This window comes from Sphaeramia orbicularis, chromosome 6 (assembly GCF_902148855.1).
Source record: "Sphaeramia orbicularis chromosome 6, fSphaOr1.1, whole genome shotgun sequence".
NCBI classification, from domain to species: Eukaryota; Metazoa; Chordata; class Actinopteri; order Kurtiformes; family Apogonidae; genus Sphaeramia; species Sphaeramia orbicularis.
The window spans coordinates 52,918,925-52,941,806 of NC_043962.1; the positions used below are offsets into that span (position 1 = coordinate 52,918,925).

At 38.4% G+C, this 22,882-nt stretch overlaps 1 protein-coding gene across 1 annotated transcript in view; it reads left to right on the plus strand.

The window, feature by feature from the left end:
* LOC115421436 (solute carrier family 23 member 1) overlaps window positions 1-22,882 on the plus strand; it is a 106,430-nt gene that overhangs the window by 40,736 nt on the left and 42,812 nt on the right. Inside the window, exons 3-5 of the mRNA XM_030137326.1 lie at window positions 7,143-7,300; window positions 13,808-13,991; window positions 14,753-14,934. Coding sequence (XP_029993186.1) covers window positions 7,143-7,300; window positions 13,808-13,991; window positions 14,753-14,934 — 524 coding nt within the window. The remainder of the gene's footprint in view (window positions 1-7,142; window positions 7,301-13,807; window positions 13,992-14,752; window positions 14,935-22,882) is intronic.

Sequence of the window (22,882 nt, forward strand, 5' to 3'; positions counted from 1 at the left end):
ACTCAAGGAAAAAAGAAACACACCATTTTCATTTTCTCGTTTTTTTCAGAAATATGACAGTTATTACAAAATTGCAAACTACAATGAGTTCAGTACTATTTTGAGTCAAAATGAAATGATTGTTTTCCTGGTTCCAGTTGATTGATTTTGATTAGCAATAAGAACTGTATTTTTGTATTCCTCACCCATGTCTGCTCATGAGTGAAACTCAGAGATGAACTGGACTTCTCCTCAATTGTGCACAACCATTCCCAGTAAAAAGACACCAAAATGGAGCAAAAACACATTTGTCCACAATGCCACGACTACTGCAACCGGAGAGAGATCGGGCCATTGGCATGCTTCAAGCTGGACGGAGCAGATGGGCCGTAGCCAGGGTGTTGCTTGGTCACCATTCCCACAATGCACTTCACGACAAAATTTCCGAAAAGGCCTGCATGACGTTTTGGTTTGTTATGTAAATAAGCGGACTGTGTTTATGATGGAGTCATCTTCTTCCTCTTCGCAACTCAAGCAACTCATGGCACCCAGTACACTTATATTGGAGGCCAAACTGCTGAACATGACAGGTTAGAAAAAAAAAAAAAAAGTTTTTCTGAAGTTATTTTATGGGATTCCTATCGACTTCTTCATATGAGACAGGTGGGGCAGCACCCTAGTCCCTTTATTGATGAGCCGCCACTGAATTTGAGTGTAAATACAATCTGTGAAAGTGGAGCTTGATGATCTTTCTGACTTTCTGGGTTTTACACAGAAAGCGTCAGAAGAATTATCACAGGGATAACTGGCTTGTGGTGGCCAAGCATTCATAGAGACATCGATTTTTGATCATTATCCGCTCTTCCTATCAATGTGAAGCAGAATTCACCAAGTGTTGGATTGTTTGCCCACTAACAGGGAATGTGAGCTGGTTTTAGACCGTTGTGAGACAGCCTACTGATGACGAGTTGTTGCAATAGTAATTCTGCTCAGTAGGTGAGGAACCGCAGGTTCAGACATTTGGTGGATGTGCTTGGCTGAATATGACTGAACACCTCTAAATCAGAATGCCACCTAGACGTTCTGCTTCTCTGGTTGGTCTCAGATAGCCATAGTTAGACCCTGTCATTTGTAACAGGGTTGGAGAAAAGTTACATCACTTGTTTGTGGAGAATCTGGTGCTAAATCACATGCAATTCTAAAGTTGTAGCTCCTCCCACCAGAAATGGGACAGGAGCTGTCAAAGCAAGGATCTGTGGAGAAAGTACTTTATGATCTGACACACGAGTGTAAATTGGTAGGTAAACAGGTAAACTTAAATTCATAATGTGGCATAATGTATCAGTAGGTGATATAGGGATGTCATACTTTTTATTATTGTTATTATTAAATACACACAAGTTTAATCACACATTTGGACATTTTAAAAATTTTCCTGCAGTTTCATAATGAGGAAAACTTTCACTTTTAAACTCATGCTGTGGTTTATACATTAATAAGTGATCAAATTGTTTCTCACATTTTCATTCAGAAAGTATCAGTTTTCTTTACAGGTAAATTATGTCTCTGAAATCAGGAGGAAAACATTGTGCTTTGTTTTTTAACCTAACATACTGTATGAACAACAGAAGATCCAGAGGTCATGAGTTTGACTTCAAGAACTCTACAGTGACATTCAATGCATACATCAAATATTCAGTTAGAAGGACATGCAAAATGGACAAGCTCTAATGTAGAGATATGAACAAGTCCAGATTTTAATTTTTCTAAAGGTGGATCACAGACCAGTCAAAGCCAAGAACATGCAGCGTTTGAGCAGTATGATACTATTTAATGGTAAAAATATTTCTTTAAGCAGGGAGATACAAACAATACTGAAAAGTGCAAATTTTAGCAGGTTGAATTTGTTGTGTTGTTTAGCATTTTCCTATTATTTATATGCATTTATCTAAAAATCATCCATTCTGTTCATATGTTGAAGCACATCCAATGCAAATGAAGCTCTGTGATAAAAGAAAATTCTTAGGATTCATGTTTATTATCATTGCATAATTTTAAAACATCTCTTCAAACATTATTTGTTTGATGTGTGTGATATGAAACCTGCAACATAGGGAAATAACAAAATTTTAGACCCGTCTTTGGATGCATGCCCTATAAAACATCTCAGATCAAATATACATTTGGTAAAGTGAGTTTATTTATATTGCATACTTTGTATGCAAAGGTCCTTCAGTGTGCCAAAAGAACGAAACATCTGGATGTTCCCCATCCAAGAAAATCATCCCTTTATTCATACTTTTTGTTGGATCCTGTGAGTTTTGCAGCTAAAACTGTCTCTTTTTTTCTGCCATGAAGATCATTTGTTGCCTGACTGTGAGAACCAGCTGCAAAAGTTTCCTAGAAATCAGGATCATGGTTTCCTGTAAAAGACAGACACTGTAATGAAACACATAATTGTTGGTGATAGTGAAAATGAAAATTGTCAAATATTCATTCATTCATTCATTCATTCATTGTTTAAAATATTTCAATAATTTTCTCACACATTTGTTGTCACACTTGTCACACTTGCCCATCTTTGCTACTATAAGCCTGAATATAAAGAGTGGATGCATATTGACAAATAAAATGAAGTGAAATATGTTGAGTTTGTACTGTCACTTTATATAATATCACTGCATTCTTTTTTTTAATTTACATTTTCCATACCATTCCAGCTTCTCCTAATATGGGTTTGTTGTATGTCATATCACATCATTGAATAGCAGGTTGTAAATCTGCCAAGAGCCTTTAGCAGCCACTTCATTTGTAAGTGCTGGGATATGAATTTAAGTCAGAAGGTTATCAGGTCTTTACCTTATTACCTGCATTTGATTTTGATTAGACTGTGATTCTTGCAGGCCTCATCTAATATATATTTTTCAATGAGAGGAAAAATAGGAAAAATCATTACTTTATCTACTATCTGACGGTTTTGATCGATGTACCCTGAGGTGTGACAGGCCCTTCCTACTGGTGGAATCCTCTTCACCATTTCCTCTTGAAACTGACCTTAGACTTCTAGTTTTGATTTGCAGGAGTTGTAGGTTAGAAAATACCTCCATAAATTTTGTGGGGCCTGTCAACATCTGTCTTGAATATTTCTCCCTTTGTCTGGATTCTTGTGGATTATTGGCACCTACACCCACTCTATTTAACCCACGCATGGGCAACGTCTGCATGTCAGTTAAGAGTTATAGGAGCACACATAAACTCATATGTCTCCTCAGTTTGTTTTACCTGTTTGGATTTTAGCATATTTAGGGCCAGATCTACTGAAGGTTTGCATGTATAAAAACACGTGTAAACTCATTGCACACGCAAAAAAATGTACAAACAGATTTACTAACAGTGTGCACTAAGGGTTGTGTCTTTCAAAGGTGCAAAATAGCACATCTGCATCCAGGTAGTACATTTGCTGCAATGAATATGCATTATGGGGTGTTTACACACAATTGTTCGTGTGCTGGAAGGAGAAAATGTAAACATATTAATTTATCACACGCAAAGTGATTTATCAAAAAAGTAGATGAATAAACTAAATGATTGAAGTTCTTTCCCTTCTACTGTGTCCCAGTAGTGGCTGCTGGTCTTTAAAACAGGGGAGGCTCATCTTACGGCTCCATTATAAAACTTGTCATATTATAACAAAGCAATTAAAGATAGAGGGAACACTTAATTGAGGCTGTTATGCTTCATCTATACCAGTGGTGTGCAGTCCTGGTCCTTGAGGGCCAGTATCCCGCATGCTTTAGATGTTTCCCTCTTCCAGCACACCTGATAATCGTTATCAGGCTTCTGCAGAGTTTGATGATAGGCTGATCATTTGAATCAGGGGCTCATTTCTGGGTTAAATAGTGAACACAGCCTTTTGCGCGCCCTTCAGTGCAAATAGTGAGTGAACAATGGGTCAGTGAACACAGAGGCTTAACAGACACAAAATCCGTTTCTGCGCTCATTGCGTTTGCTAAACCATCGTTAGCTCACTATTAGCGCTGAAGGGTGCGTTCACTATTTAACCCTGAACAAGGAAACACCGTCATCTTCTACAACACTGATTCACCAGTAAAACCCATGGAGTTGGATCAATGACAGTGGATGGACACACTGGGTTTATGTTCAGTTAATGAGAGATTTGACTGAAAAAGTCAATTTTTCTTCAGTTTTCTCTTTCTGATATAACCTTCAACTTTAATCTGAGATTTTATGAATATCTACATGATCGGTGAATTAAATATAGGAAAACACCTGATTTATACTGATAAAATACAAAATACAGAAGATAATATTATAAATAAATGGTGATAAATCACTTAAGAAAGGTTATAGAGAACATTTTGTTTGGGAATTGACATAAAAATAACCCTGGGTCTTTATGGGCTAAGGTAATATTTCTCTAACAGTACATGGTACTGACAGCATAACAGCTGATACCTCAACAAATTCTAGAATTTCACAGTAGTTGAGAGAGATGCAGAAGTCAGAGCTGGTCACCAGCCCTTTTATGTTCAGTTTTTCATGATTTCACTCTTGCCCTACCACAAGTAAAACTTTGTAACCGAGGCTGTGTTTATCCATCCCACTCTTGCTGCGTAGGTCATGCCATTTATACTCATCAACAAGCAAAAAGCAAAGCAGCTCATGTGAGATTAGATGTATTGCTCATGTCTGCTTAAAGCTTTAAACCTGGTGATCTCAGGCTCTGCTGGGGAAAGTTTAGGACTTCAGTGAATGTCTGTTTCTTGTTTCCACTGATGTTGCAGAACACCACTCAAATGGAGCCGCTGGAAATACAAAAAGTGTGTCATTGAATCAAAGTGGATGAATCTGATGGAAGTCCGTTCTGACCTCCAGTCATGTTGAGACACTCACCACCAACAAAACATTTGTATTTCTTTTTGTTTACCTTTTATACTGATTTGTCTGCTGTCTGTGGCCAATCAGAGAGGATGTTTGTGCCATTTTGAGTCAGGCTGCTTCAGTCTCCCTTCACTTGTGTATTTAATAGAGTACATAATATAAGTAAGTAATAAAGTTTAGGGTACCATTACTAGCTATATCAAAAGATCATGTATAATATTAGCAGTTCCATCTGGTAACTTATGCTATAACCTGTTGTCAAGTTGCTGTTCCGTCAGTCAGTTATGGTCAGCGATATTGATGAAACCTTGTTGGTTTGTCCGATTTCCTGGGCTGAGATGAACTGGTTTCTGACCAGTGTGCAGTGGACACCAGTCTATGATGACTCATTATCGGCCAGTGCTGGGTCGCGTCTCTAGGACAGTGGCAAAGTGCAAAGCTTATGGCGGCACAAACAACAAGCACAAGCGCGTGCTTTCCATTTAATCTGCTCACCGACTGCCGCTTGTTTATTCATAGTCATCACCTGGTATCAACGACAGGTACGCCACTTCTGACCGGCAATGGCTGCACCGATAGATTCTGTCCATGCATGTAATTCATGTAATAAACAGGTCCAGTGTGGTGCATTTATGGCAATTTTTTACTGAATTTGTGCCTCTCTAGCTTACTCAATACATAAAGCGCAAATAACATCATAAGTAAGGCCAGTATGGGTACACTTAAAGTTTGTTAGCCACTAACAGCAATAATATTTCATCCTTCTTTACCTTTTTTGCAGGGATACAATATTTTTCTGACCTAGACCACTTGTGGACATGGATTCAGCACCAAGCATGTGCCTCTCTTGTACAAAAGATCATTGTTATACACTGTGTTTTTTACCTGATCTCTAACTAAACTATTACATCATAAGTTTGATATGAAAAGTGAGATGAGATGTAAACACAGTTGTCAGTGCATAACCTGTTATATCTGATCTGCAGTGTTATCACAGCTGCACAAGCTCCTGCTGAGCGGCAGCTCTCAACTTTCAATAAATGTAAAATTAAAGGAGCACTGACGTAAAACCCTCATTGTTCAATATGTGCACTATGTACTTGCAATGCACACCAGCTTAGATTCTGGCCAAAGACCTGAGCAGACAGATTTCCATTTATTTCTTCTTCTTGCTATTTTATTTTAGCAATTGCTAATAAAACAGTTAAGTAAATAGAAAGCTGAAAAACACTACAATACATGTGATGCAACTGGATTTTTGGAAGTGAATTCTTTTTCCATTAAATTGAGATTCTGGGATGAACTACCTAAAAAATATTTTTAAAGTAATATATTAATAAAAGTATCAATTAAGCTCATTTAGGTTTTTTCATATTAGACAGATTTATGAGTCATCTTCTATGAAGGTGCATTTTATTTGTAACTAGAAGCACTCGGAGAGCGCAGACCTCCGCCAAGGCTGATCAGTGTCCCCCCCCGTGGGCCCCCCCACCCCCGATCACCACCAAATTTAATCATTTCTTCCTTATCCCATTTCCAACAAACCCTGAAAATTTCATCCAAATCTGTCCATAACTTTTTGAGTTATGTTGCACACTAACGGACAGACAAACAGACAGACAGACAAACAGACAAACAAACAAACAAACAAACCCTGGCAAAAACATAACCTCCTTGGTGGAGGTAATTAACAATTATAAAAAATGGTTTTATCCTGAATGTCCCATATGCGCTGCCCCCTGCTGGTGCAAAACAGTCATAGCTACTAAACTAAAGCATGAATGGACTCTATGCACAGCCCCACTACTTCCTGAACTTCAGGTGGGTCCTTTATTTCCTGTCTTTCCTTATTGGACACACTGATTAATCCAGGTGTGCCTGCTACTTGTTGTGACTACTGATTAATTAGGCACACCTGGATTTATCAGTGTGTCCAATAAGGAAAGACAGGAAATAAAGGACCCACCTGAAGTTCAGGAAGTAGTGGGGCTGTGCATAGAGCCCATTTCATATTCAGCTAAAACTCTGAAAGATATAAATGGAAAAAAAGTCATTTTAATCTCAGTTCATCTGTAATTTAGATTATTCAACTTCATAAACAAGCTATAGTTTTCTTTCTTTTTTCTTTTCTTTTTTGAGACAGAAATCCAATAATTACCCTAGTAAATAACAATGAATGAGATATTTTAACAAGATGAAGGTATCCAGCTGGTGTAAAGGCGGTGTTTTAAATAATTTATTTCCAATGGTTTCATTCACAGCATTACATCCTGGCGTTCGGAGGCATCATTGCTGTTCCACTGATACTGGCCGAGCCACTGTGCATAAAGGACAACAATGTCGCCAAAAGCCAGCTCATCTCCACCATCTTCTTCGTGTCAGGACTGTGCACCCTGCTGCAGACAGCTGTTGGTACCAGGTAACACCCCTGCAAAGATGCAGCAATAAAAGGTTTGATATTTAGTGACATCTATCGGTGACTTAAACCAGCTGAACACAACCACTTGGTTGAATATCTTTCTCTATGGCAGCTGTAAAACAACCCTTAATGAAGCCGGTGTTGGGCTTATCCATCCATGACTTTTTAGTTCATGGAATATTAACTCTACAGGCATAGTTGCACACAGTCAAATACTACTAGTACTAATGTATCGTATGTAGTAATGTGTAATGTAAAGGCTCATTAATAGTTTAGGTGCATATGAAAACAGATGTGTGCATTTCTAAAGGTGTAAGCATCACTGCACTTACACGTCCATGCCTTCATTGCATAGAAATGAAGAAGAAAGTCAATAATAACAAACATGGCAACAGCACAGGGAGTATTACTAATACTGAGAAGGAGGCACAATCAGAGGCAGTGGTCTGTGAGGCCGTGAAACACCTCGAGGCATGTCAAAGGTGAACCTTTTTCAGTAGTATTACCAATGAGAGAAATTGATGGATGGATGGATGGATGGATGGATGGATGGATGGATGGATGGATGGATGGATGGATAGATGGATGGTTGGATGGATGGATGAACAGATGATGGATGGACGGATGGATGAACAGATGATGGATGGATGGATGGATGGATGGATGGATGGGTGGACGAACGGATGGATGAACAGATGGAAGGATGGACAGATGGATGATGGATGAACAGATGGATGGATGGATGGATGGATGGATGATGGATGGATGGATGGACGGATGGATGGATGGATGAGCGGATGGATGGATGAACAGATGATGGATGGATGGATGACGATATCTATTGTGGAGCACAAATGAGACTTAAGACTAGATGCCATCCACTGCAAAACAGAAGAAAATAAGAAGTCTCTCCTGATACTGTACTGTACACCATGAACTTCAACCTGCTTCCACTGTAGATATACGTGACTTATGACTGTCAATAAAAACACAACAGTCAGTTTCTCCATATGATTGTCCACTAATTGAAACATAACTATGAATATTATATTCCATTTAGGCAATCAGATATTATAATTATTATATTAAATTATTAAATCCCTTTAAATCTTACATGCTGGACACACTTTACACCCCTGTCCACTCTACAGATAGGCTATTGTGCAAAAGGAACATTTGTCTCCATATACAAGCCTCTTCTGCACACATGTGCAGCATTTTTGGTCACTGAAAAAGAAATTTTACACAGTGTAACCTGTGTACCTGTGTGAAAAATGAAGAGACAAGAAAATGATGGCATCACACTTCAATTCACATGTCTAATGAACATGCTACAACAACAGCATGCATTTTAGTATGTAGAGAGGTCTTTGCAAAATGATGGTTGTGTGGAGGTTTTAATGATATAGGGGCATATTCTCCTTAGATAAGTTAGAGCTGTTAAATATAACTTCACAGTCCACATGACAAAAGTTGTTCACTGACATTATCAGACTAGAAAAAATGTAGACCGATAGAAAAGTGGCTTCTGAGTTGTAGTCATGATGTGAGGATAAAATACAAAAGGAAATGACAGACATTTGCTTGGCAACCTGTGCAGGAAGATAGTGTTTTAAATGCACAGGGAATTTCCCCAATTAGGAGGAAGTTTCTCTCTGTGTACTGTATGTTTCCTGTCACTTCTGCCCTAAATGCTTTACATTGTTGATCAAAAAAAAAGAAGGCACGTGAGGTTGTATATTGCAGCAGCTAACCTCTGCTCTCCATTGTCTGCCATGCATGAAGTACCTTTCTACATAATTTCACAAAGCACTTATCCTGAACAGATGAGTTTTGAGAGGAAGCTGATGAAGAAGTAAAACATATTTTAGACTCTTAACATCCATCAAATTACTGATATTCATTTTAGAGTTACATTGAGAGATGGGGGTAGATTTAACGTTTGAACTGTGTGTAAATTAGATATTTTAGATTTTGTTTCACCCGCATGTTAAACACAGAAACGAGATGTTCACTTTAGAAGAAGATGCTGTTATGGGATTAGTGATCCATGAAAAAGAGTAGATGTTTTTTTTTTCTTCCTTTTGCATAACTGGGCCAAATCTCCATAATTCTGTAAGTGGTCTGAAAGGAAACAATATATGGATCTGATTAATAATAGGTGTTTCCAGAAAGGTACAGATGTATCAAAATGTGACTGAAAAGTGGACTTTCAGCCTCTGAAAATGGAAGGACTCTGTTTAATAGAGTTGTAACTCCTAAACAGTTAATAGACTGAGGGAGGAGCACAAGGAATATTCAAACAAAAACACTTATAAGAAAATGTTTTTCACAAGTTATAAGGATGAGGGTTACTAATGTCACCATATAGCCACTGTTTATGTTTATATTTCTTTCTTTGAGTTATTTATTATTTATTTATATTTTGCCAGCACAATTAAGAAATGCAAAGGTAAAAGCTTATATGAGTATGTGTATGTGTGTATGAGTCAGCGGTGTAGTCCAGGGTATACGGCGGTATACTGGCATATGCCTACTTATTTTTCAGTCAACATTGCATATACCCACTTCTAAATCCCCCTGCTGCACACTATTCAGTAGTATCTGAGCCATATTGCTCATTTTTTTTCTCCTAGGATGGTGAAGCCATGACCCGCCCTACTCTGCCTCTAATTGGCTAGTACATGCTGCCTTCACTGATTAGATTGGTTAATGATCACTGATGAGCCAATCAGAGGCAAAGTAGGGCGGGTCAAGACCAGGAAAATATTGTTAACTAGTGCTGGCCATTCCTGGAACCTGATTGGACACCTCAGGTGCCAGTGCCACCCCAGTTGATTGACAGGTCACTGCACGTCTCATTGAAAGATACGCGGTTATTGGAAATATGAATGAGAAAGGTGGAATAAACCTCTTTCAAATGAGTGGCACATATAGAGAGAACCTACTTTCATGGAATACATAATTCTGACGTAAGTTTTAAGATGGTTTCCAAATGAGTCACTGTTAAACTTGGCCATATGACTGCACATTTAGAGGATTAGAGATTTGTTGTCAATAGTTAAACTATGTGAGTAGGCTAATGTTATGAAAGGCTAATGTTGTGAAAGGCTAACGTTATCCTATGTTTGCTTCATGTTGAATACATTTACATTCATGCAGTTGCTTGTGTGACCAGTAATACCTACGAACTGCTCCTGATCAAGTTGTGATAATTTTATAGCAGTGAGCAAATACTACTGACAGATATTTGGGTAAACTAAACAGAGTAGTCTTACATGTCACATTTTCTAAAACAGGACATTTTTTCTGGACTACTTAAAAAAAAAAAAGGCAAAAACTGAGAGTATACCCACTTCTCCAGGGACCACTACACCACTGGTATGAGTACTTGTATGATGTGTGTATTGTATAATCATATGTACCTGTGTGTGTGTGTGTGTGTGTGTGTGTGTGTGTGTGTGTGTGTGTGTGTGTGTGTGCGTGCGTGCGTGCGTGCGAATATATATGTAAATATAAAAGAGTAATATAAAAGGGGGAGATAAATATGTATTAGTAATATAAATAAATTAAATAAATTGTACTTCTTCCCACCCCTTTTTGGGCATGTAAATGAAACTATTGATTGAAACTAAGATTGTCTTGATTGTTGATTTTTTTATATAATTATTTATGTTTTACTTGTTCACATTATGTTAAATGTCATTGCATGTTTAGAATAAATCACTCTCACTCCCTCACTCACTCACTCACTCACTCACTCACTCACTCACTCACGCAATCAATCAATCAATCAGTCAATCAGTCAATTAAACTCCTTGAATTGAAGCTGCAAGCCCACACCTCAGTCACATCTTGACCATTCCATTTATGGCCCACTGTGGTACATAAGTAATACATAGTACCAGAAACAGGTGATAGGACTCAGTGCACTGTATTTAGAATATATTCTACATTTTATATGTACATATATGTAAAGTTAGCTGAAAGCTCTGTTTCCTCATCAAATGACAGTTACTAACTGCAACTTAGTTCGATGACTATGTGCATAATCCTCTTTGATATCTGACAGATATGTTGATTTGGATAAGTTCAGATAAATACAGCTGAAATGCTCCTTATGCAAACCCACACCCATGCTGTCAGCAGAGTCTGGTAGCTCTGAAAAACAGGCAAGCTTCTGCACATTCCACTGAAAGGCAGGACGTCTGCACACATGTGATGAGATTGCTTTAACATTACATTTTTATGTATGTTTCATGACAAAGAAAGGACTGAGACAGTGGACTCTGCTTTAGCTTTGTCTCTGAACATTTTTGGATGATTTGAAACAGGAAGTGGCACTAGTGAAATGCAGATTATCATAATCCAACTATTTTTTAATTAACATCCACTCATTAGATTAACAATTGATATAAAGCCAGTCTTTCATAACTGTAAACACAGAAAATAAACTCATTATCTCAGAGGCTCCATCTATCATCTATATACATCCTAACAGAAAGGCAAATAGAAATTAAAACATAAACTTGCACTATTTGATGTACACATTCCTCTCTTGGCTTGTTCCCTTCCTTGTCATAAAAATAGCATGAGCAGTGACAGTTTCCTGACAGTTGAGTCAGATATGTTTGTACTTCTTAACCTGTTCAGGAATGACATTTATCTGACAGGTTTAAGATTCAAGATTTACAGCTTGTAGACAGAGGGAGTGGCTCACTTAAGACAAAGATCTTTACTGAACATACTCATTTTCTTTTTCAATCACTTTTTCTCTAAACATTTTACACTGCTCATAAAAATGAGGGAAAATAGGATCATGTATAATTTTCTGTCTATAGTCTTATAATTTCTACACTTGAAGCCCAGAATTTCTACACTTGAAACACTGACCTGCACTGCCAGAGTCAGTCAGTATTTTCTATGTGACACTGTCAAAACCCATGAACCCCCCCCAATATTTACACAGCTTAATTCATGGCTTTCGTCTTTCAATAGAGCTGTAAAACCCTGGGAGTTTTGCACTTTGAGAGGAAAATCTCTCAGAAATTAATGGATCAGATTTGATGCTTTGCTAAATCTCTATCTGTTGCCTCCCACACATAATGCAGGACGTTCAAGTACGGTGCTCCAAACGCACTTCCCTGCCCCTTCAATGCTGTTGAAACAGTAAGCCTGAGCAAATAGCTAATGCTTTTGTTTGAGCTTTCCACCTACACGCTTTGGCAAAAGCTTCAAGGGACAAAAATATGATCCAAGAAAAGATTTCAACAATGAATAGTGTGTTAATCTCTATTTTTATTGCCCTTCTAAAAGTGTGGTGTGATGAGTTACACACAGAAATACAGGTGTGTATAAACCATACTTGGAAATGTAATAATAATTGTTATTAATATCATCTTTATGTAGGGCCAGTACAGGCTTGTACAAAGATTTATAAGGAGTCATTTGTGCCAAACGAGTCAGTGAGTACATTTAAATGAATATTCCACTATTATTCCAACTGAAACAATGTTCTGAACTTGACAGTAAGTCACAGTGTGATTTACAGTAAGAAGCATGTTGTGGTGGGATATTCTGACTCAAACTTTTTACAAATGGAGCATTTTTCCAATTAAGGCATTTGGGATATGTTGATATTACTTCAAGGATATTTTGGAAATGTATACAGCAGGATAGGAAAATGCAAGAAGATGATGGTAAATTTCTACCTTTACAACATTATCATTATTCTTTTGTAGATTTATTTGTTATTGTGTCTGTGGTTAACAACTGAGCCTGGATTTTGTTCTCATTTTCAATTTTGATGGTTTTAACACACACACACACACACACACACACACACACACACACACACACACACACACACACACACACACACAGCAATTTGTCCCCAAAAAGTAATGATTACAAGCACACACCTACACACACACACACACACCTACACACACACACACACACACACACACACACACACACACACACACACACACATATATATATGTATATACAGGGTGTCCCATAAGTCTCCATACATATGAGACATAATACATTCCATACATATATGGTTCTAACAAATATTTCTTTATATTTCTTCTTTATAGTTCTTCAGCAGTGGAGGACACGCATTGAAATGTGTTCCCAACAAAATGGCAGTCATATAGCGCATATTATATAAATAAAAATGGTTTATGTCAAGAAACGTTTATTTTTCCTATGTATGGAGACTTATGGGACACCCTGCACACATATATATATATATATATATATATATATATATATATATATATATATGTAAAATGTCCAATCATTTTATTGGACAAAAACATGTTGATCCCCATGTTTTGCCCTCTGAGTCGGCACTCATTAAACCAGCTCTTTACAATCTCTGCACTTATTTCACCCTTGCTTTTGAACAGATCCAGGTCATTCAAGTCCACAGAGACCTGACACCATTTGACCCTCCAACCTTCTGACCTTTAACCCAGTGCCCTCATTGGCTTACAGATTACCAATCCTCCAGGGTGGGACTTTCAGCTTCATCACCCCGACCCTGGCCATTCTTGCTTTGCCGAAGTGGCAGTGTCCCGCTCCCCAGGCACCTGCAGCACCTCCACTTCAGCCACTGAACGTGAATAACTCAGTGCAAATGAAGGATTCTGATGAGGTGTGGATGTCACGGATGCGGGAGGTAAGTAAAACAGTAACACAACCCACTCTCTAGACATGTTCAGTGAAAGTTATCCTCATACACTATGAGCCCCTGAAGAGAAACCAATTTGCTACTTAGGCAGAAAAAGATTCATTGGAATGCAGACAAACCATTTCAACACAGACACATTTTTGAGTGACAGTCACATGATCCTTGACACTTTGGTTGACCAATTCAAAAACAAAAATTAAAAAAAAACAAAACAAACAAAAATGTTTAGATAAGGACTGCATATTTTGATATTTCCTTTTCCTGAACAGAAAAACTAAATATGAAGATGAGAGAAAATGTGGAAATGTGAGGCAAAAAAGAACATTCAATTAAAAAAAGAACACTGGTTAAAAAAACAGAGAAGAGTAACACATGATTTAAGGCATTTAAACCACTAAAATGTTCATTATGTTGTGAAAAATGGCTCCTTCTTTGTTTTATCTTTGAGTCCAACCAGATAAATGTGGGTTCACATTAAACCTGTGACATGTATTCAATCAAATTAAGTCTGGTCAGGTCAGGTCATGTCTTTTGGAACTAGGCCTATATATTTCCTCCTTGTCTGCGGTTTTGTATGATCTTCCTCGGTGGCGATATGTAAAGTTACAGCTACTTTACGAATGGTTCAAGCATTTTCCACTTTGACTCAATCTGTCATACTGACTTGTTATTGCTGTAACTTTTTTACATTAGGTTTAAAGATGGACAATACATCACAGATGTTGAAAACACTCTTCAACTCTCCACAGATCCAGGGAGCCATCCTGGTGTCCTCTCTGCTCCAGATCTTTCTGGGTTTTTCTGGCTTGGTGGGCTTTGTGCTTAAATACATTGGCCCACTGGCTATTGCTCCAACCATCAACCTCATCGGTCTGTCACTGTTCATTGAGGCTGGGAAGAAGTCAGGAGGTCACTGGGGAATAGCTGCTCTGTGAGTAACCAACACCAGCAGATGAAGTTATGACCACATTCTTTCAGACACTGTTCATTTACAGCCTGTTCTACCAGGGTTTGTTGATGGATGGATGGACGGACGGACGGACAGATGGATGGAAGGATGGATGAACAGATGGGTGGATGGATGAACAGATGGATGATGGATGAACAGAAGGATGGATGAACAGAGGGATTGATGAATGGATGGATGGATGGATGGAAGGACGGACGGACGGATGGATAGATGGGTGGATGGATGAACAGATGCATGATGGATGAACAGAAGGATGGATGAACAGAGGGATTGATGGATGGATGGATGGATGGACGGACAGAGGGATGGAAGGATGGATGAACAGATGGGTGGATGGATGAACAGATGGATGATGGATGAACAGAAGGATGGATGAACAGAGGGGTTGATGAATGGATGGATGGATGGATGGATGGATGGATGGAAGGACGGATGGATGGACAGATGGGTGGATGGATGAACAGATGCATGATGGATGAACAGAAGGATGGATGAACAGAGGGATTGATGGATGGATGGATGGATGGATGGATGGAAGGACGGACGGACGGATGGATGGACAGATGGGTGGATGGATGAACAGATGGATGATGGAAGAACAGATGGATGGATGAACAGAGGGATGGATGAACAGATGTATGGATGGACAGATGTATGGATGTATGGATGGATGAATGAACAGATGGATGGATGATGACAGACAGGTGGATGAACGGACGGACAGACAGACGGATGGATAGATGGATGGACAGCAGGCGGCTGGACGGATAAATGGATGGACAGGTGATTGGATGGATGGGTGTAATAAAACAAAACATGCCTATTCTCAACCTGGAGCTGTTACATTCTGCCATGAGTCTTGATACACAGCACACCAGATAGAAGACAATGTCCTTAGAGGTCCTTAGACCTTGGACGTAGACAATATGGATGGTGTTGAGGATGGTTACGGTGGAATACTTTTTAATCACCTTTTTTATGTCTAAGTCTCTTTAAGAGTAACCATGTCATTGTTTAGACATCACTGAACTGTCCCTGGCATCGACAAATGATGCTCTAGCAGTGAAAGGTCATTCCTAGGATAATACACCGAGTATAAATATGTGTCAAGTTGGAAGTGACAATGTGTAACTAAACACAACCTTGTAATCACTGAAATCTGAAACAATCCAACAGTAACAGCCACTTTTGTACAATGCAGTTTCCAATGCATTATATACAGTGTCAGATTTTTAGCATTAATAAATAAGAATTATTTAAGAAACTACTGCGCACTAGGTAATGAAATGAGATTTTATTTTTACAGTTTTATGATTTATACACTGTGATTATTGTGGATAAACTGAACATGGTAAAACATATTGTTACAACTTGTTCTAAGATTAGATATGTGGGATAAAAAGCTCCAAGCGTTATATTTGTCCTCCTGTGAAGGCTAACTGTCTCTGTGCTGTTAAATGTTCATGGAATATTTACATGCATGTCTCCAAAGCAGCTGTGTCCTCTGTCTAAGTCCACCTAATCTCTGGAAATACAGCTACTGAAACTCACTGTTTCTAATTATTGCTCCTTTCATTTACCTTTACCTCGGCCTCATCCCACCCTGTTAAATCTGTCTCCATTTTACCTCTGTTATCTCCAGATAATGCACACTAAAGTCTTTAGCGACCCTTGTGGGTTTTAAAAGGTTCAGCACATCCACCTTGCTGTGCCATATATGGATAGTAATCAGTCATATCCTTCTTAGTCCAAGTGTCCTGCTCCCCCTGAGCGCTCTGCAGGGTAAGTTATCCAGCAGCTTATAGAGCAGAGACATGGATGTCATGTGGTCTTAAGTAGAACCTCTCAGTGCTCAAGTCATAAGAAACTCTGTGCAGAGGAAACAAGGAATTCAGTTTCGAAAGTAACTGTCAGCCCAATCAGCAGCAACAGTAAACAGTCCTTTCTGCAAAAATGTAACTTCAGTCCTTTCACCTGAAACACTGATTTTCTTGGAAACTCAGATTCTAAAAGCTTTACATGAGGATGTGTTACATTTTTAAAAGAAGAGTTAATGCACACAATGGGAAAAGAAAACACCTTTGATTTATGGAAATTACATAATTCTTATTTCCTTTGTTCATGACTTTTCAAGTTTGCTCCATATTCACAGTATCATTTGGCCCCGTTTGAGTTAAATGTAAATAGCCTTTTAATTTGTCTAAAGCAGAGGGATCTTCATCGTCTTCAGGCTGTACAGAACTCTGCTACAAGGCTTTAACTCACACTAGTAAAAGAGCACATATCCCACTGATTTTAGCAGAACTACACTGGTTCCCAGTTCTTTTTATAATATGTTTTAAAATTGTAGTTCTTACTTTAAATGGCCAAGCCCCTATCTACATTTTAGAGTTCCTAGAATTGCACAACCCTCCATGGGCTCTTACTGTAGATCCTCGAGTCAGTGCCTGCTGGTTATCCCTCGCACTCACTTCAAAAATAGAGGGGATCAAGCATTCTGAGCTGTGGCCCCGAGACTTTGGAATGCCCTGCTACTGGCACTCAATTGAGTCTTTTAAAAAGCAACTGATAACTGTCTTTTTCAGACAGGCTTTTAGTTTTGTGTGTGTGTGTGTGTGTGTGTGGGGGGGGTTCGTCACCATTTGCTTTTATGTTTTTATGCTTGTGTCTGTGTATGTAGCTGTACGTTTTTTTTTTTTTATACCTGTGTATTTATGTGTGTTTTGTTGCCTATGAATTTTACTTCTGATTTTATTGTGAAGCACTTTGTGAAAGCTTTCTGCAAAAAGTGCTACAGAAAATTTATTATTATTATTATTATTATTATTATTATAAATAGTAAATCCTCAATATCTAAAATCACTACACATTTTAAATTTCACATTTAAGAAAGATAAGACAGATGTACATGAAAAGGACGGCAAATTATTGTTCCGTGTGACATACTCTCCATGATATTTACTGGGGAATATGAATCACAAAAGTTTATGGAAAGATTGATTGATTGATTGATTGATTGATTGATTGATTGATTGGTTGATTTTTAAAAAGGTTACCTGTTTTTGAAAATACGTAATGTGAACAAAGGGAGATCATATTTTAAACTATGAAACCACATCTTTTTTTCCCTTTTTTTATCTGTCTACTTCTTAAGTTTGGTTCAAATTGGCATGCACAGGTTCTTAGCTGTTCCTAGGACTGCATTCTTTTGGACAGAGATCTCAGGTTACTGCCCCCAGTGCTTTGATCACTACTGACAAGCCGCACATTTTCTCTACCTCCTCCATCAGCCCTTGGTGTTTAACAAGCTTCTCCTGTTCTTTCTTTCTGATGTTGCCATCACTCTGGGTTGCTACATCTATCACTACCACTGTCTTCTGATGTTTATCCACCACCACTATGTCAGGCTGATTGGCCATCACCATCTTGTCGTCTGGCTCTAGAAGTCTCACAGGATCTTTGTCTGTTTGTTCTCTATCACCTTTGGGGGTGTCTCCCATCTGGACCCTGGGACCTCCAGTCCATACTCAGTACAGATGTTCCTGTACACTATGCCCACTCCCTGGTAATGCCTTTCCATGTATGCCTTGCCTGCCCCCATCTTACACCACTTTGATGTGCTCAGGGGCTTCTCTGCACTACCTGTAAATTAAGTAAGTGAGTGAGTAAATTTTATTTATAGAGCACTTTCACAGACAGAGTCACAAAGTGCTTTACAGTGCAAAGTACAAATAAACAGTACAAATAAAATACAATTAAAATACCATTAAAACACAATAAAATACAATTAAAATACAGTTAAAATATGATAAATACATAAAGTGCAATCAGTTTGTAGCCTCCCTGAGTCAGTTGGGAAGTTAAAAAGCCTGCTTGAACAGGAGTGTTTTGAGGTGTGTTTTAAAACTCTCTACAGAGTCCATGGACCGTAGGTGTAGAGGCAGGTCATTCCAAAGGCACGGTGTGACAGTTTTAAAAGACCTGTCACCCTGCGTGCTAAAACAGGAGTGAGGAACCATCAGCAGGTGCTGCCCTGAAGATCTCAGGCTACGAGCCAAGCTGTAGGGCTGAATCAGGGCAGCACTGTATGCAGGGACCTGTACCTGGGGTCTTGTCTGATGTGGTAGACCCCGGCCTCTATTGCTCTTGTGTTCAGGGCCTGTTCTTGTGCAGCCATGAGTAGTGCCTTGTAAGACACGTAGACTCAAGGATCTCAGGAAGAGACTGTTGTTCCAGTATTTTTCATATTTGTTCCACCGAAAGTGTAACCTTCGCTATTTTAGGAATACGTCTACGTGATGCAAAGGACAAAACGGTGTCTCTTTATCTGCCCAGGAGCCCCATAGAATCTAAGGAGCCAGGGTAAAGACCCCAACTGCTGGGAATGGGGGGTACCCCCCAATTTAAAAAGGACTTACCACTTGAAGTCAGTGTCGGGGGAACACAACAGGAGAATGAAGAAAAATTCACCAAGAGAAGGGTTGAGTTTAAAAAAAGTTTACCAAAATCTGGTTTATTAAAACAGCAAAAGTTTACAAAAAATCAAAACTTGTGAATTATCAGAGAAGGCAGTTTACCACTAGTATCTCTATAAAACACACACTTGTCAAAACAAAACAAAAAAAAAAACCCTTCCACTAGGGAGTCTCCTTCATTACGTTTTATAGTCTTTAGTGACTGTTGGAGACTCCCATTTCCTCTTGACCTCATTAATACAAGACTCACAATTGGTTAATAATAACACATGGGCAAAGCATATCCATTATACGTCATTTGTTCAGCATTATTTCTAAGAAAAGCTTATAACAAAAGTTCATCTAAGTTCAGCGTGTGCTGTGTATGCCTGTCAATCAACCTTGGTTAGGTATCTAAGCCCAAAAACTTATAAAATAACTCTCTTTCTACATAGTCTAGCTGCAAAGCGATCTAAGTCTCAACACCTGCACTGTTAGGCTAGCATGTCTTGACCACAAAAATCGCCTAGTTCGTATTCAGTTTTTTCCGCTCTACGCTCTCTTTACCACAATTACTTTCTAAAGATGTAAAAATAGATCTTTTAGGTAGAATCTGACCTCTGCTCTTAGTTCATCGCATGCAGGTGTTAGTTCAATCAAAACCACACACACACACACACACACACACAAATCTAACTTGACTGTTCAGTACCTCTTAAAATAAAAATACAAGATATAGTTGGAAAATATAACTCAGAATATAACTTAAGACTTGCAAAATTAAAGACTCTTCAAGCAAAACAACTTTGTAATGTAAAGATTAAGCAGCCAACTAATGATGTTACTTTTCCTCTCCTCCATTTTGGTTCATGATGTATGATATTCACCTGACGTTGTAAAATTTAAAGTCACATTCAACTACCATTTAAAACGATCCGTTTAACAGCCTCTGTGCTGTCTTTCACTCCAGCCTTTTCCAGCCACCGGTATGTTATCTCAATGTCAACCACTTCCACAACTTGTTAGTTGTAAATGCCATGCTGGGGCTTGTCCTTCCATGATAGATCCTTGATCATACATGGTGTCCTCCATACTGGGCTGAGGGACTATGCAGAACAGCAGAGGGGACTGAGTATCTCCTAGGTAGATGCTGCATTTGCTGCTCACCTGTACAACTGACTTTGAGTTGACTTCCAGAGTTGTCTTCCATAGCCTCGTCAAGCTTTAGGCTCTCCAGTATCCACGTGTGTGGCATTGAGTCATAGGCTTTCTTATAGTCAGTCCAGGCAGTGCACAGGTTATTGTTCCTGGTCTTACTGTCTTGCTTAATTGCCCTGTCAACCAGTAGCTGGGGCTTGGCTCCTCTGGTGTTATTTCCAATTCCTTTCTGTGCTCTGCTCATGTATTAATTTGTGTCCCTACTTGTCTCAGCTGCTGTGATGTGTGATAAGAGTTTCCATGTTGTGCTGAGGCAGGTTATAGGCCAGTAGTTGGATGGTGTCCTTCCCTTCTGGGACTCCTTCACAATGACGACTCTCCAGCCTTGGGTTAGCCACTCTGGGTGGGATCCTGACATTGCCAGTTGGTTCATCTGTGCTGCTAGGCGTTCATGGAGTGTTGGTATGGTCTGACCAAAAGTTTTAGTAATGACACTAAATTTGTTTCTGCAAACTTTGCTATTTTTTGTTTTTACATTTCTTTCCATGTTTAATTGAAGTATAGTAAAGAGCCATTGTAGGCATCTATCGGCTAAAATTTGCTTAGAGGTCTTATTTATGTCTTTGTCAAAAATGTCCAATTTCATCACAATTAATGCTGTATTTTCATGTCACAAATGGCCAAGTTATGTTTTAACTGAATTTACCTGAAAAAACAAATATTCTATTCTTTTAGATTTCCCATTTTTTCTTACAAGATTATATACTACATATCACATGTTTTATTTTTACAGGTTGGAATATGGAGTATGGTGCTGATCCATCCTGCTTATGTTACGCCAATACATACATTAAGAATGTTACACGTCACTTTTTAAATCAACAGTTTTCTAATAATAAGCATTTTTATAAAGAAATAACAATTCTATATTGTTATTTACTCTTTAGTGTGAGGATAACTATACAATAAATAATTCTGATCCTAGTTTTTGCACAGGGATCATTAGTGTAAACGCTGACATGGCTGCAGAGCATCAGTATGATGGGATCCGTAACAACCATGTCACATCCGTCCACTGCCACATTTTGTGTTTTTGTGTCAGCTGTTATTGTTTTAGATCCACAATACTAACATTTATGAATAAGAGGAGAATTAGCAATAGTAAGTATAGAAGTTTATTACTAATAAAGTACTGGTACTGACCAGAGCATCATGGGTAATGTCACGTCCGTCCACCAGCAAAAGTTTTCACATACACGTGCTATTCAAAATTCAATATTTCTGAAAATATAGCTTCCACTGTCAAATAATATTAGTTGTCTGTGCACAAATGTATTAACATTATTTCAACACAGTTCTATGCATTTCTTTTTTTTTTTCTTTCTTTCTTCTTTTATGGGCTTAGCTGGCTGACAGGCAGCTGTCTGTCAGCCAGACAGCCTTATTGGTATATGGCAGCAGCCGACACCAACTGTACTCCCAGGTCTATGCATTTCTTACAACTTTTTTTTTTTTTGGACAAAAATGGCCACTCATTTGACCCCCTAAGTAAAGTTTAGCCACTATAAGTTTCAAAAACACTTTTATTGGCAAATAAATTATGCACAGAAAGTAAATTTTTGTCACTACCATAACATTTGACCCTGACTGTAGAACTGATTTCTTTGGATGAAAAGAACTATAACATTGATTGATTTCAGTGAGTTATGTATTATATTTAAGGGTTAACAATCCAGGTAGGGTAAAAACATTACTGAATGTCGATGTATGATCCAGCTCCCATAACCTTAGCATCAATTCAGTATAGAATTGGAGGTTTGGAAAAGACTGGGATTAATTTTAAATATTGGTTCTGTCTGAGGTTTTTCTTTCTGTAAAGTTGTAAAAGTCCCTGCTTTTGCCCAGGGCTTGCTCTTGGAGGATTTATTGGGCTTCCTCTCTGTATAGGATTTTAAAGGCCTTGATTTGAATTTATGAAGTGTCTTGAGATAATCATGGTATTTTGATTGGTGCTGTACAGATAAAACTGAGCTGGACTGAATCTTTGCAGATGTTTTTCTGCATTAAACAAAGCCCCAGTGTCTTCCCCTCATTCAAACCATAAAAATCTCAAATTACATGTAGACATGTTAATATGAAAATGGCCATTACTTTGGTTTTATTTTTACATCCCTTAATATATATTGTTTTTGTGGCACAGTCATGTATTCAGTCCAGTCCATTCAGTTGTATATATTTCAACCATCTATACATTTATTGACTATGCTTTTTCCCAGATAAAAATAAACTCTGCCTTA